A 15,324-nucleotide genomic window follows, 5' to 3' on the forward strand; every position below is an offset into this window, starting at 1 on the left:
ATATACATATATATATATATATGCCTCTCTAATTCTCTGTTACACACTAACCTTTCATCATCTGATACTGGATCACCACCTCTAAAAATATGCTATGAGGATGTTACTAACCTCTTTTGGGAAGAAGTTTTTTTATAGTGTGTGAGCGCTTTCGCTAAGCCTTGTCAGACACATATATATGTATATATACATATATCTAACAAATCTATTCACAAGACTTTGGTTGTGTTGGAACCATAGTACAAGACACTTACCCTGGATGCCACACTGTGGGACTGAACCCAAGACCACATATTTGGGATGAAAGTTTCTTAACCAAACAGCCACACCTGCACCTATTCACACAACCACACTTGTGTCTGTGCTTATTTGCTGTATTAATAAAGGTAAGGTGGCATTTTGGTGAATTTTGTAAATTCACATGTTGTTGGAGCAGATTACAATTAACTACAGAACTTAGGAGTAGCAGCAGAAATATATTTCTTAGCTAACCAAACAGGTGTCTTTCTTTAGACCATACCAGCACTATAAGCTGTAAAGTGATTTGGACCTATGACCATGTCTTCAGATGATTATTTATGTTATGGTGTGGCCACTAGCATAGCTAGAGTATGTCCTGCCCAGGGCGGCCCTTCTGTTTGCTACCCCCGGACCCCACAAAAAACACCTATTGCCTACAGTAGACCCAAAAGTGCTGCCCCCTACCGCCCCCACCCCAGCTACACTAGTGGATATGGCTGTGTGGTTAAGAAGCTTGCTTTGCAATTCCATGTGGTTTTGGGTTCAGTTCTACTGTGTAGCATCTTAAGTAAATGTGTTCTACTGTAGCCCCAGGTCCACCAATGTCTTCTGAGTGAATCTGAGGGATGGAAACTACATGGAAGCTTGTTGTGTGTGTGCATGTGCATGTGTGTTTGTCTGTGTCTGTCTCCTGTTCCACCACTTAACAACTGGTGTTGGTTTGTTTATGTCCCTATAACTTAGCAGTTCAGTAGAAGAGACCAATAGAATAAGCACCAGACTTAAAAATAAGTATTGTGATCAATCTGTTTGACTAAAACCATTGAAGGCAGTGCCTTCAGCTTAACCACACCCCAGTGATGCAAATAAGTAAAAAGCCAAAGATAAAAGATATAATAAAATTGTCATTAAAATATGTAACATCTGGTTTGATTTGTTAAAATTGATTCAGCTCCTAGCTTAATATATATTTTCTAGGTGATGTCCTTAATGACAGTCATGCTGAAGTTATAGCAAGGAGAGCATTTCTTCGGTAATTATTTGTTTTAGTTACTCTTGATTGATTTTATAACTCTGTCTTACAAATTACTCAGTGATATTAATAAATGACAATGTGATTACTATATGATACCATTGATTGTTCTAGATGCAGGGGAGTAGCAAAGTGTAAGGGTAATTTTCTGGCAAACTGTGTTCCCTAACTGGTTTTAATCCTTTACTGGAGCTATTTTGCCACCTTCTCCTCTCTAATACAACCCCACTTATTTAGTTGTAGGATCTTTTTCTTTTTCTGTCTTACAACTTACTTGATCTCACTAGTGCATGAAAAAGCACCTAGTACATGGTGTAAGGTGACTGGCATTAGGAGGGGCATCCAGCTGTAGAAACCATCCCAAAGTTAACAATGGAGCTTGGTGCAACCTATCAAACTGTCCAATCCATGGGAAACAGACTTTAAATGATGATGATAATGATGCTAATATCCTCAAGAAAGACATGAACATCACAGCTTCTCATTTCTCCTAAACACTAAAGCTTTGTGCAAGTGTAATAAATTGATACTTCTAGCTTCAGGATTGAAGAATATCACAAATACCTAAAATTCTCATCTGTGTTCCTCTTTACTAGGGACTGAACACTCATTTATTATCATGCATTTAGAAACCATTATAAATAAACTCATAATATTGCATAAGCTTCATAATGTTAATGTTTTCTTTAGATCAATAATGATGGGATATTTAGAGAAAATAAGCTTTATAACAATTCTGTAATGTTACCTAGTTTATTATATCACTTTCACATTTTTTGTTTGTTTTATTCCAGAAACTTTTTTGTTGTTTAACCTTAATTCGGTTCTCACCAACTTCTCTTTTTGTATATTAGCAACTACATTGTTCAATGTATTCTTTTTTTTTAAGACAGTAACTTTGTTGCTATTTCTGACAGATTGATGTTTTAAAACATTTGTGATAATTAGTTCACCTCTTATAAAGTATCTCTGTAGGTTTGTTAATTCCTGACTGCATTTGCAAATTCTATCTCTGATTGTAAACCATTAGACAGATATTAATCCATATTTTTTTCAATTTATTGGTGGAATAAGACAAACAGAATTAAGTCCTTGCATAATAATAGAATACAATATCAGTGATTGTATATGAGCAAAGCACCCACACTCTGAGAGTGTGAATGCTTTGCTATCTTTGACAGTGTGGAAAATTGTCATGTCCTTTCAATACTGGACCTTTTGCGACTGCCTCTTGTTCTATGATACAAACTTCCTGTTTTAAAGAAATCCAAATTAAAAAGTTCCATTAAAATGTCATGTGGATTTATGTTCCAACACCAACTGAATTATGACAGTTATTTTACTGAATTTTTCATTGCTTTCAAAATTAATTGAAATAAACACAGTGTATTTCAACAGAAATATAGTAACAAGAAAGCTAATAAAAGATGATTTTAAACTTTAACTGAGTTTAACTCCATAGTAAATAAATACATGACCAGACATGGGGACATGCACCTTTGCAGCATGTTGCTGCATTCACCATTTGTTGGTATATTCCTGGTTACCTCCCAGGTAACCCATCAAGTAGAATCCCTGTCAGTCTCCATCTCCATAATATTACCTCCGCATCTACTGTGACCATGTAGCATGTGATCAACATGTGCTGTCAATCCAGCTGGATGCAAGGTGAAGAGACCACAGCAAACAGGGTCTAACTTGGAAAATTGAGCAACATGGCCAAACAGTCTGAATCATATAAGTAACAGGACATGTCCCAGTTTCTGAGTGAAGTCGTTGGTTGGATACAAAATCCAACCAACTGTAACCCTTAACCCTGCAAAGGGTCCTGGAACCAAAGGAGTTTAAATTTCTACAACAGTGTCCAAGTCTTGCACCTATAGAGCAGGATAGGGAGGATCAGAGACCTAAAACCCTTAACTTTTGTCCTCCTGTGCATATATCAGCAGCACCAAACACCCTTGTCCATGAATGCACAACTGCACAAGCAAGTCCAAGTCTTTTTAGGACTTTAGACTCAGCTAATGCTGCTATGAATCTCACTGCTGAAATGGTCAACAACTTTGACATTCTCACCTGCAACAGAGACAGACAAAGTGGAGTCCTCCAAGAAGCCAACAAAGGACTGGAGTTTCATCTTGACCCAAGAGACTCTAAGGTCAAATGGTTCTGTTTCCTCATTCAGTGAAAGGAGAGCACTCCTTAAGACATCCAAAGACTCAGTAAGAATAAGTACATCATTAGCAAAATCTAGGTCTATAATCCTAGTTTCACCAATCAGTGCACCACAACTTGCTTGAGCCACCATTCAGCCAAGTATCCAGGCTATGCAGGCATTGAACAGATGCAAAATATCCTATCTTCTTTTTACTAAAGAGATGGGAGCCACAGAGACAAAAAGTTTGACTAATATTTTATGGTGGGTGGCAGGGCTGAATATTTGTGAGTTTGAGAACCCCTGCTCATTGATGCCTTTTTAAAATTCATATCTAACCTAAAAATGCACTGTCTGACACACAACAAACTAAACACATTATTTAATCAACTCTTTACTCTTACTCTCTTTTTTACTCTTTTACTTGTCTCAGTCATTTGACTGCGGCCATGCTGGAGCACCGCCTTTTAGTCGAGCAAATCGACCCCAGGACTTATTCTTTGTAAGCCTAGAAGTTATTCTATTGGTCTCTTTTGCCGAACCGCTAAGTTACGGGGACGTAAACACACCAGCATCAGTTGTCAAGCAATGTTGGGGGGACAAAGACAGACACACAAAAACATATACATACACATACATACATACATACATATATATATATATATATTTCATTTTCATTTTATCTAGTTTCAGCTCATGAGCTGTGGCCATGCTGGGGCACCGCCATATATACACATATATACGACGGGCTTCTTTCAGTTTCCGTCTATCAAATCCACTCACAAGGCTTTGGTCAGCCCGAGGCTATAGTAGAAGACACTTGCCCAAAGTGTCACGCAGTGGGACTGAACCCAGAACCATGTGGTTGGTAAGCAAGCTACTTACCACACAGCCACTCCTATGCCTAAATACTTTTCCAAATTATATCGTAGAATTCTGAAACTTTCACTTTTGTACTCTCACCAATAACTAATCTCAAAGTATTTAAACTGAACCATAACAATTTTAGCATCGTACCCACAATCAGAGAAGGCTGAAATGGTTATGGGCACTCTTTCTTTCTCTCTTCATCCTCCCTCTTTGTCTACACCTTTTCTCCTTATTTCTTTGTATTCTTTTTATCTCTCCACTTCCTCTTATTCCTCATTCTCCCATTTCTTCCTGTTCTGTACTTCACTTCCCTTCTTTCTCATCTCCCTCTTTTTACCCTTTTCCTTCTTCTTTTCTTCCTCTTTCTTCTCCTCATTTCAACCCCCACTCCACTGTACTTCCTCCTTATCTTTTATCTCTCCCACAACTAATTCTAAACTCCTTAGGTAACCAATGAATATAGGCTTTACATACTATGATATACTATTGTATATCTATATTACTTAAACAATTTCCTCACTTGCAGGTTCCTTTATCACGAGATATCATTGGTTTATAATGGTGAAGAGAGTGAAGTGTTTGTGTTGCCAGCTTCAAAAGCACACAATCAATGTCTGCTTAAAAATAATGTTGAATTTCAATTTTTCATGAGCAGTACACCATGTAAGTATTATGTATCTTCATCACCATCATCAACACCATCACAATTGTCAAAACCACCACCACCACCACCACCACCATCATCGTCGTCGTCATCATTTTGACCTGTTTTTCATACTTGCATGGGTTGGGTTGGTCTTCTTCAGCACAGTATCTCACCAATGGTTGCAGCCCCTTCTTTGACTGTAGCTATTATCAGTTCTCAGTAAACTGAGACTTGTTTGGTGAAATTTATATTCCTTGGATGTCTTATTGTTCTACAGCATAATTCTTCTTGATCCTGAATTTTGTTATAGGTTAGAAATGGTCTACTACTCAGGGTCTGTGGCAGTCACTGCTGAGTGTGAATGGCAATTTTAGGAATGATTTCTCATTGCTCTTACTAATGAAATGGGTGGATCATTTCAAATTGATAAGGTCAGTTGTGGCTTTGCTTTCTTTAGCTGTGTAAATGGTATTGGTGGATTACTATGTGCTGTTGATGTGTTGTGGTGCACTGAGTTGAAGTGTTGTAGGTGTCAGTGGATGTGGGGCATGGATTGTAGTTGGAGGATTTTAAGCTGAGTCAGATTTGTTGTTCAGTTGCTGTAGCAATTCATTTGAAGACTATTAATTTAAAAGGGTTTTGTATGCAGGCAAGATGAAATGTTTCCTGCTTTTTTATTAAGAACATTTGTTATTAGCTTCTTCATAACTCATAGATTATATCTGTTACTTCATCTGTTGTACATTTTAGACTTGGATGCTTCATCTTATGGAAGAATCCTTTTAGTCACTAGAGAAATTTAGACAGTGGACGAGTGACCAAGACCTTTGGCATTATGCCGTGCTTGAGAAGACCCATCAAGCCAAGTAAAATCATAGTCATGGCAAATAGTGATGTCATGCAATTGGCACCTGTGCCAGTGGCATATAAAAGCACTCATTACACTCTCGGAGTGGTTGGTGTTAGGAAGGGCATCCAACTGTAGAAACCATGCCAGATCAGACTGGAGTCTGGTGCAGCTTTCCAGCTTACAAGCCCTGGTAAAACTACCCAACTCATACCAGCATGGACAATTGAGAGTAAATGGCGGCGGAGGAGGGGGAAGAAGAAGAAGAAGAAGAAGTAGTAGTAGTAGTAGTAGTAGTAGTAGTCATTGTCGTTGTCAAATTGTTTTTTTCTGTTTGTGAGCAAGGCTATATATTGCATATACCTGGATTGAAGGTGTTTCTGGTGAGGTACATGTATAATTTCAGGGCTCCATTAGTATCTGTGACATCATTTCTGCATACCAGTTCATTCTCATGCAACAGTTGGTTGTGCATCTTAAGTTACAAAGATGTTTGAGTGATACAGTGGTTAAAAGTTTGTAATCTTATGTTACCCAGACAACTGTAGTTAACTTTCGTTATATTTCAATTAAAATCTTTTAGTATCTATGACATCAACATCATAAGAGATTTAATTGATATCTTGAATGCTACATTTCCTTAAACAGGTGGTGATGCTTCCATATTCCCAATGATGCCTGAAGATACGTTCTCTAGGATTGGAGAGGTCTGTGTAAATGTTCCAAGCCACACAAACTCTTTAGAGGAGGATCAAATCAAACAAACAGCTGAAGAACCAATTGCTAAAAAATTTAAAATTGATGATGGCATGTGTGAAAGCTCATGTGAAAGACTTCAGTTTCCTGGAAAAGATAATGTGAGTTATATTTACAGATCTGTTATCCCGAATACTCCATGTCAATAATGTAAGAGCATTTCAAACAAAGCCTAGATTGGGAATAAAAGGAATTTAGTGTGCAAACAGAAAACCCCTCAGGCTCTATCATCATTTTCCCTATATTTGCTTCCTCTTGATGGGATGGGATCTGGGCAGGATGTTTTCACATAACGTTTTATGGTTGGATGCACTTCCACATTCTAACCCTTTTAGTCACTGTTTATGACATGGAAATACATTGTACTTATTGTTAAAACAGAGATATATACTTCATTAATTGATGATAACCTGGTGTATCTATCAAAGATATACATGGAGTGTAGAATGTTACATTAAAACAATATCAAAAGATAAATTTAGTCAAAGCTGAAATATAGTTAGGAGTAAACATTTGAAAATTTCTGTAACATCTGTGAAATGGTATTGTACATTATACAAGAAAAAGATCTTTAGATGGATAATAATTGGTTTACTAAAAATAGCAATGATTAGCTAAATATGGAGATTATACTACACAGATACTTGAAGATGTAGACAGGTTCTGCCATTTAGTTGAAATAATTATTACCAGAGGTGAATTTCATTAAAAAAAATATTGTAACTTGGGTAAGAATTATATGGAAAAAGCTTAAGGGACTGTTACCTTAGCTGGCAAGGAATATCTTATTTTGCATAAGGAGCATAATGCCATATAATAGTGAAGCTTGGACAATGAGCATAGAAACCTTTAGTGGATGGAAAGAAATGAACTGAAGGTAATCCATTGTATGTACCATGTCAATTTACAAAAAAAAATCGAGTAAAGTGAATTGAGAAAGTGGCTTGGTATCAGTGCCAGAGGGACTATACAGGCAAGTAAAATCTATTGAATCCAGTTTATGGTCAAGTACTTGTCTCTTTAAAACTTATATACATAAGTCTGTTTCCTTATTGTCTTTAGTTATAAGGTGTTGTCTTTTTTCATTAAGTTTCATCTCTTCAAATGAACCCTCAGTTTCAGCAATTTCAACTGAAATATTCCAGCTTTCTACAAGGAAGCACTAATTTCTTGTGTATGATATAAAATACCTCTTCTGAAGAAAGTAATTCATTTAAATGAAAAACTTTCTTTTTCAGAAAACTTACACTGTTTTGGCCAGTGTTGTATCATAATAATTTACTGTTCATGCTACAGATTCTGTTCATGCTACAGATTCTGTTCATTGCAAGTTTTGTCTACTTTCATGTCACTTAAAATGACTTTAACATTCTAGAATTAATAATATTGTATTTCAGGTGAAACATTTGACAGATTCATCATTTGCTTTGGCTGAAGACATTTTTCGAACAGGTGCCAAGTGTGTGCCCTTTGGAAAACAAGATACCTATGAACCAGGAATTAACTATCATTGCATAAATGCTCTCAGGATTAAGCCAGGCCGAGGGGACCGTACACTTAGCATGTCTTGCAGTGATAAAATTGCCAGATGGAATTTTCTGGGATGTCAAGGTGCTTTGTTGAGCCACTTCCTTTTCGAACCAATTTACTTCAAGTCTTTTATTATTGCAAAGTAGGTGCTATGTATTTTATTCACTTGTTTTTACTGTTTTGCATCCATTTTCCAATGGGATGGTTTTTTCGTAAATTTGAGTACTGTTGGAGCAGTTGTTTTTACAGTTGGGCAATCTTCCTATCCTTATTACTCTCTGGGGCACAAATCTCTCATCTTTTATCATATATTTTATTCTTTTCGGAACTGTAAATCTATTATCTATAACCTATCTTTGCTAAACTAGACACTATATTCCAGCATTGTTCTAAAAGGGGACGTCTGCATGTGCATGGAATCCATTCACATCTCTTCCCTAAATATTAATAAAGGCTTCTCCTTAGTCTGATTCAAAGTTTCTCTTCATCATTTCTATAAGTTAATCTTATGTCTATATATCTATTCTACTCTTCAAGCTCCTCCAACCACCACTTGTTATTTTCTTTTCTTTCATCTTTGAAGACATTTATCAGACTTCATCTCTGTTTAAAATCATCGTCTTCAATAATTTCAAAGTATACAACTCGTATTCACTTTGACATATATCCAAAACAGACATCTCTGGCACAGAGGCTGAAATATTTGCAGATGTTAGTCTTCTATTCTGATTAGGCCCAAGAAACAAAACATCAACACTCTTGACTTCTTTCTTATCTTCTTTCAGCCTTTACCTTTCACCTAGCCAGCACCATTTCTGCACACATGAGACTGTCTGACAATTATAACAACTCTCACATTTTTCAACTGTACAGCATACTCTTCTCTCAACAAAACAGACTCAGAAAAGCAATAACCATTGTAAGAATGATGGGAGAACACAGAGAAGATAAAAGTATATTTTTAAGCTAGTGATTGCAACATTTTAATGATTTATGTAGTTTAGAATGTTTGTGTTAGACATAAAGTTGCACAAGCTACATATTTCATAGCACACTGCAGCTATGATCTGTGCATCTCTAAGCGGTTTTATAATTTCAGTAATTTATAGATTGGGGCCTGGTGTAGCCATCTGGTTCGCCAGTCCTCAGTCAAATCGTCCAACCCATGCTAGCATGGAAAGCAGACGTTAAACGATGATGATGATGATAAAGATGGTTATTGTTCTTCTTGCTTAACCCCCACTTCACGCTTAATCAAATAGACCTATAGTTAAAGACCTTTCAGTCAGCCTGTCTTTTATTCACCTATTGTGTGATTTTCATTTATTAATATGGGATATAAAGGAGATTTGGTTGCTATTTCTACCAGATTAAGCAATCATGTAAAATCTCTCCTGCTCAAGTACATATGATTTATAGATGTGATGTATGTAGGCTGTTATGGTCAGACAGCATTGACTCTATTGACAGTAGTCTGTTAATCATGCATTTCTCCAGAGCATTACTGATATAAGTGAAATGGATTTTACAATGTGTAAACTTGCCTTGCAATATATATATATGTGTGTGTGTGTGTGTGTGTGTGTGTGTGTGTGTGGGTGTGTGGAAAGAAGGGATGTATTTCCATGCAGGAAAAAATATAGGAGAATTTTTTTTTTGAAAATGCACCTGAATTTGAAAAACTTGTAATTGTTTTTAAATAAATTTATTTACATACATACCAAACTAGTTTCAACAATTTTTTTGTTTATCAGTGGTATAAACATTTATTAAACAATGGGATTTTATAAATTGTAAATTGCAAAGTAGAAAGCATGTATATAATTAAATTCAATGACGGGGTAGATAATATCAAAAATGATTGGCAAAGAATATAAAATGTGGATTATTAAAATTTTGGTCATGTTGAGTTAAGAGAGAGAAATAAGAAAAGAAGAGAATAAAAAAGGTTTGTTTTTTTTTACAGTTTCTGTCATCTTGTGTTTGATTTTTTTTTTCTGTCGTGTACAAGGCTTTTCACTTGTAATGGAGTGTTTTGGAATCAGTGTATTTATAAGTTTTTCTGTGAACAGATCTAATTTTTGATTCGTCATAATTCTGATGATGTCTTATTCTTTCTGGTGGTCAAGTTTGGTGTTCTGCCTGGTTGACTTCTCTGTAGGGAATGGTCATCAACCGTTCCATTTGGTTGATTCTCTTAAAGGGTCAGTGTTTTTTTTTTTCCTGAGGGCCTGGTTCTGATCAGAGGTAAAATTTCATTGGTCTAGAGATAGATGACATCAGCAACTGGTGTTTGAGAAGGTGTATGGTGTTATTGTATAGTGATTTGGAGTTGTGGTTTCGAAATCCAAGGGGAAGATTGTTACTAAATTATGTCTGTTGTATCTGGGGTTTTTTGTGAAGAAATTAAGTTTTTCTTCTTTTTAGTGTTTTTTCTTCTTTATAAAGGATATTTAGCTGTGGCTTATATTTTTTAATGAGTATGCTTTCCTTATTCAATCAGAATTGGGTTGAATTGTTTCTGGTGCATTGATAGAGAGGGAAGATTTAATATTTCAGGTTTATGTTTGTGGGGCATTGGTCTAGGTGTTTGCTTATGGGAATTTTCCTAGTTGTGGGGTCCTGGATTTGTTGCCTGTGTACCATCAGTCTGTCACTCAAGGTCAAACTAGTTCGACCTATGTAGTCTCCATCACACCCACCACATTTGAGGACACAGATTAAGTTCTTCAATGCACAGGTGCAGTGATTTTTATGGTGAAATGCTCCACAGACATAAACCCGAAATGCCAAATCTTCCCTCTCTATCAATGCATTGGAAACAATTCAACCCAATTCAGATTGAATAAGGAAAGCATACTCATTAAAAAATATAGACCACAGCTAAATATCCTTCAGAAAGAAGAAAAAACACTAAAAAGAAAGAAAAAAAAATCAGTTTCTCCACAAAAAAACAACCAGATACAACAGACATAATTTAGTAACAGTCTTCCCCTTGGCTTTCGAAACCACAACTCCAAATCACTTTACAATAACACCATACAGCCTTGTACACGACAGAAAAAAAACACAATCAAACACATGACAGAAATTGTAAAAAAAAAACCTTTTTATTCTCTTCTTTTCTTATTTCTCTCTCTTAACCCAACATGGCCAAACTTTTAATAATCCACATTTTTTATATTCTTCACCGATCATTTTTGATATTATCTACCCCTGCCATTGAATTTTGTGAACGTTTAATCATTTAAGCATGTTTTTTACTTTGCAATTTACAATTTATAAAATCCCATTGTTTAATAAATGTTTATACCACTGATAAACAAAAAATTGTTGGAACTAATTTGGTATGTATGTAAATAAATTTATTTAAAAAGAATTACAAGTTTTTCAAATTCAGGTGCATCTTAAAAAAAAATTCTCCTACACACACACACACACACACACACACACACACACACACACACACACACACACTTCCAACTGTTTATATGTTTCTACTCAATGTTATATCTATTTTCCCACTCAGTACCTCCACTTGGTGTTGTGTGTCAGCCCCAGCTTGATATTATGTATTTCTCCATTCAATATTGTACATACGTTCCAATTTAATTTAGAATATTTTCTGGTTATCTTGATCATGTTTTAGGTGTCCATTCAGTATTGATGCTGCCCACAGAGCTCTTATGGGAAGATTTGAAACACAAGCTGAATCACTTCATTTACCTGAAAGTTATCTCATGAACAAACCAAATATTTTACAGTCCTCTCTCTCATTTGCTGACAATAAAAACAACTCCAAGACTGGTAAATTGAAAGAAAATGTTATTCCATGTAGTACAAGTAAGTAAATGATAAAGCAAACAAAATACAAAATCAAACTGCAAACAAGTGAAAGAAATTGACTAACATCAGGTATCTGTATTTCCTGTTTGACTATTTATTATCAGCAATATCAATCATGGGATTTTAGCTTTTGGTATTAGCAATGTAAAGAGAAACAACTTCTATTGGGTGTAGATGGCTCAGCCAAAAAATGATAAATTCATTGAGTTGATAGAAAATTAAAAGGGCAGAACCGATTCTTATTAGTAACAAGTTAGACAAATATCTTCTACCATTGCCTCAGGGTTTCCAATACTATGTGAGTAGAATTTGGTAAACAGAAACTGTCAAGCTCATTATGAATGAATGAATAAGTGTGTGTGTGTGTGTATGCATGCGCACGCACACACCTGTGTGTGCATGTATGTATGTATGTATGTAAGTATCTGTGTGAATCATCACTGTTTAATGTCTTTCTTAAACAATGATGATGATGATATATGTATATACACACACACAAGTGGGTGCTGAAAAGTTCCTGGCTCTGGGTAAAATAAAATACAGGAGGAGCAGTTAATTATGATTTTATTCAGCATATTCCTCTCTCAGGTTCACAACACTTATTGCAGTGGTCCTTCAGTTTTTCTAAGCCCTGTAAAAGAACTTAGAAGGTTGGGCCTCCAACCAAGCCTTTCACAATACCCTAAAAGCCAGGAACATTTCAGCACCTGCCTCATATATATATATACACATGTGTGATATAATTATCTGTAACCTAATGCCATAAAGTGTTCTCCGATGAGCCATTGTTGTTGAGCATCTGATAAATGTACTTAGAATACCCATTGTAGTGTTCTAAACAACCATAATGGTGAAATGTGTGTAGGAACTATAATATAAACTAGTTTTTATCCTTATTTCTTCTAAACACGTGCGTGTGTAATGTATGTCTTGTGCTAATATATATCATCAGCAAAAAATGTAATCATCATTGAGAAATCTGAAACACACCTTCATATGAAATCCTATGCAATATTTGTGCTGTACTGAATGACAGATACTCCCTTGACACTTTAACTATCAGAAATGCTATGAATTCACTACTGACCCATTAGAAATCTAACTAACAATGCTATTGTTCACAAATTATGAAATAAACTAAATAAATGCTAAATGAACAACATCAACAACAAAAATGAACAACTTTTACTGTGGAGTATTAAAACTGATTAAATATTTGATGTTAACAGTTAGGTTTTTCAGAAATATAAGTTGAAACCCTTTTGGAATTTGGCCCTGGTTTAAGGTATTATTTTACTGGGCCCACAGTCATAAATTTAAACACTACAGTGCTTTGTTATAGTATGTCCTTAAGTACTACCTGTTTCAGTTGATCTAACAGGAATAAGGTACCATTTTTATTTCAAAAAATTTGGTATTTACATAACAAACTCTAGTATGGATAAAAATTTATAAAAATAAGAAGGAAAAATAAAATAAATAAATAAATAAAAGAATGGTATTGATTTCTACCATGTTTCAGAATTTGTCTTCTTTTTGCAGCAATAATTTGGTATAAGAATGGTGCAAATGCAACTGAAGAAATTGCAGTGAATGGCAGAAAGCAAGGTGCAACATTGAAATCGATAAATAACTGCTCAGCCCAGTTAGTAATTAAACATATTCAAAATATAAATCATTGTTTCTTACAATCCTAAATGGCGAGACAGTAACATGATCATCATTGTTTTATCATTTTAACATCCACTTTTACATGTTCATATTGGGTGGACAGAATTTATTGAAGCAGATTTTCTATGGTTAGATGCCTCTCCTGTCACCAACTCTTATCTATTTCCAAGCAAAGTGATATTTCAATATGACCAAGCATGTTTTCATGGAAGGTAGTCCATGAAGGACTACTCGTGTGATGGTGACATTCATTTGCGACTATCACATGAAGTCAGGGCAAGGAGACAGTAGTACATACATAAATGCATGCATGCACACTCACACACACTCAGGGCTATAGTAAAAGACACTTTCCCAAAGTGCCACACAGTGTATCTAAAACCACACGGTTAAGAAAGAAACATCATCATCATCTAACATCTGTCTTCCATCCTGGCATGGATTGGACTATTTGACAGGATGGCAAGCCAGAGGACTGTACCAACCTCCATTGTTTGTCTTGGCATGGATTTTGCAGCTGGAACCCCTTCCAAATGCCAACCACTACAATAAATGAAACATATGCAACTGTTATACCATATTGCTTGGTCTGCTCTTAATGTTGCAATTCAATGATGCATTCTAAATGGCAAAGCATTTAATAAGAAATTGTTCAATTGTTAACCCTTTATTCTTTTTGTACACTCAATTGCAGCTTGTATCTGAGATGCTGTTGACCTGCTTCTTCCTCCAACTTGCTTATATCTCCAGTTATATTCACTAAAACAAAACTCAGCGTTGAGTTATATCTTTCTTTACTTTCTATTTTATTGATATTGATATTTCTATTGCTACTAAGGTGGCAAGCTGGCATAATCATTAGCATGTCAGGCAAAATGCTTAGCAGTATTTTATCCATCTTTATGTTCAAAGTTCGAATTCTGCTAAGGTCCACTTTTCCTTTCATCCTTTTGGGGATGATAAAAGAAGTGTCTGTTGAACACTGGGAACAATGCAACTGACTTATCCCATTCTCCAAACTTGCTGGCCTTGTGCCAAAATTTGAAATTAATACTTCTGCTACTTCTACTATGACTTTTTCACCTATTGCACCATCTAAACCCCTCTAATGCTCCCCTGTTTATCCCCCATTACTTCAACAGTGTCTCACACCCAGCCCCAAATGTCTAACTGAATGGTTCATCTAATTCAGTGGTTCTCAACCATTTTTTGCCTATGGACCCGTTTTATTCCTATTTTACTCAGATGGACCCTCATAAACAGTTGTTGTTTAAGAAATCCTATTATATTTTTATAATTGATTATTAAGAATTGTATTAAAAAAATTGTTAAAATGCTGTGTGTACTGTAGAAGTATAACCGTTTTCATTGCACATAAATTTTAACAACCAAATCTTATATGGACCCTGGTTGAGAACATCATCATCATCATCGTCGTTTAACGTCCGCTTTCCATGCTAGCATGGGTTGGACGATTTGACTGAGGACTAGTGAAACCAGATGGCTACACCAGGCTCCAATCTGATTTGGCAGAGTTTCTACAGCTGGATGCACTTCCTAACGCCAACCACTCAGAGAGTGTAGTGGGTGCTTTTTACGTGCCACCGGCACGAAAGCCAGTCAGGAGGTACTGGCAACGGCCATGCTCAAAATCGTGTATTTTATGTGCCACCCGCACAAGAGCCAGTCCATGGGCACTGGCAACGATCTCGCTCGAAAGTCCTTACACA

The 15,324-nt window shown here is 35.8% G+C and overlaps 1 protein-coding gene across 3 annotated transcripts in view; it reads left to right on the forward strand.

Annotated features, from left to right (window-relative positions):
* The window catches only part of LOC106874675 (tRNA-specific adenosine deaminase 1), a 31,574-nt gene that overhangs the window by 8,984 nt on the left and 7,266 nt on the right, over positions 1-15,324 (forward strand). For all 3 annotated transcript variants that reach the window (XM_014922477.2, XM_052970741.1, XM_014922476.2), the window contains 6 exons: positions 1,219-1,273; positions 4,825-4,961; positions 6,440-6,648; positions 7,945-8,219; positions 11,727-11,920; positions 13,466-13,568. In XM_014922477.2, the coding sequence (XP_014777963.1) occupies positions 1,219-1,273; positions 4,825-4,961; positions 6,440-6,648; positions 7,945-8,219; positions 11,727-11,920; positions 13,466-13,568 (973 nt within the window). The remainder of the gene's footprint in view (positions 1-1,218; positions 1,274-4,824; positions 4,962-6,439; positions 6,649-7,944; positions 8,220-11,726; positions 11,921-13,465; positions 13,569-15,324) is intronic.

The sequence above is a fragment of the Octopus bimaculoides genome, chromosome 1 (assembly GCF_001194135.2).
Source record: "Octopus bimaculoides isolate UCB-OBI-ISO-001 chromosome 1, ASM119413v2, whole genome shotgun sequence".
Lineage (NCBI taxonomy): Eukaryota > Metazoa > Mollusca > Cephalopoda > Octopoda > Octopodidae > Octopus > Octopus bimaculoides.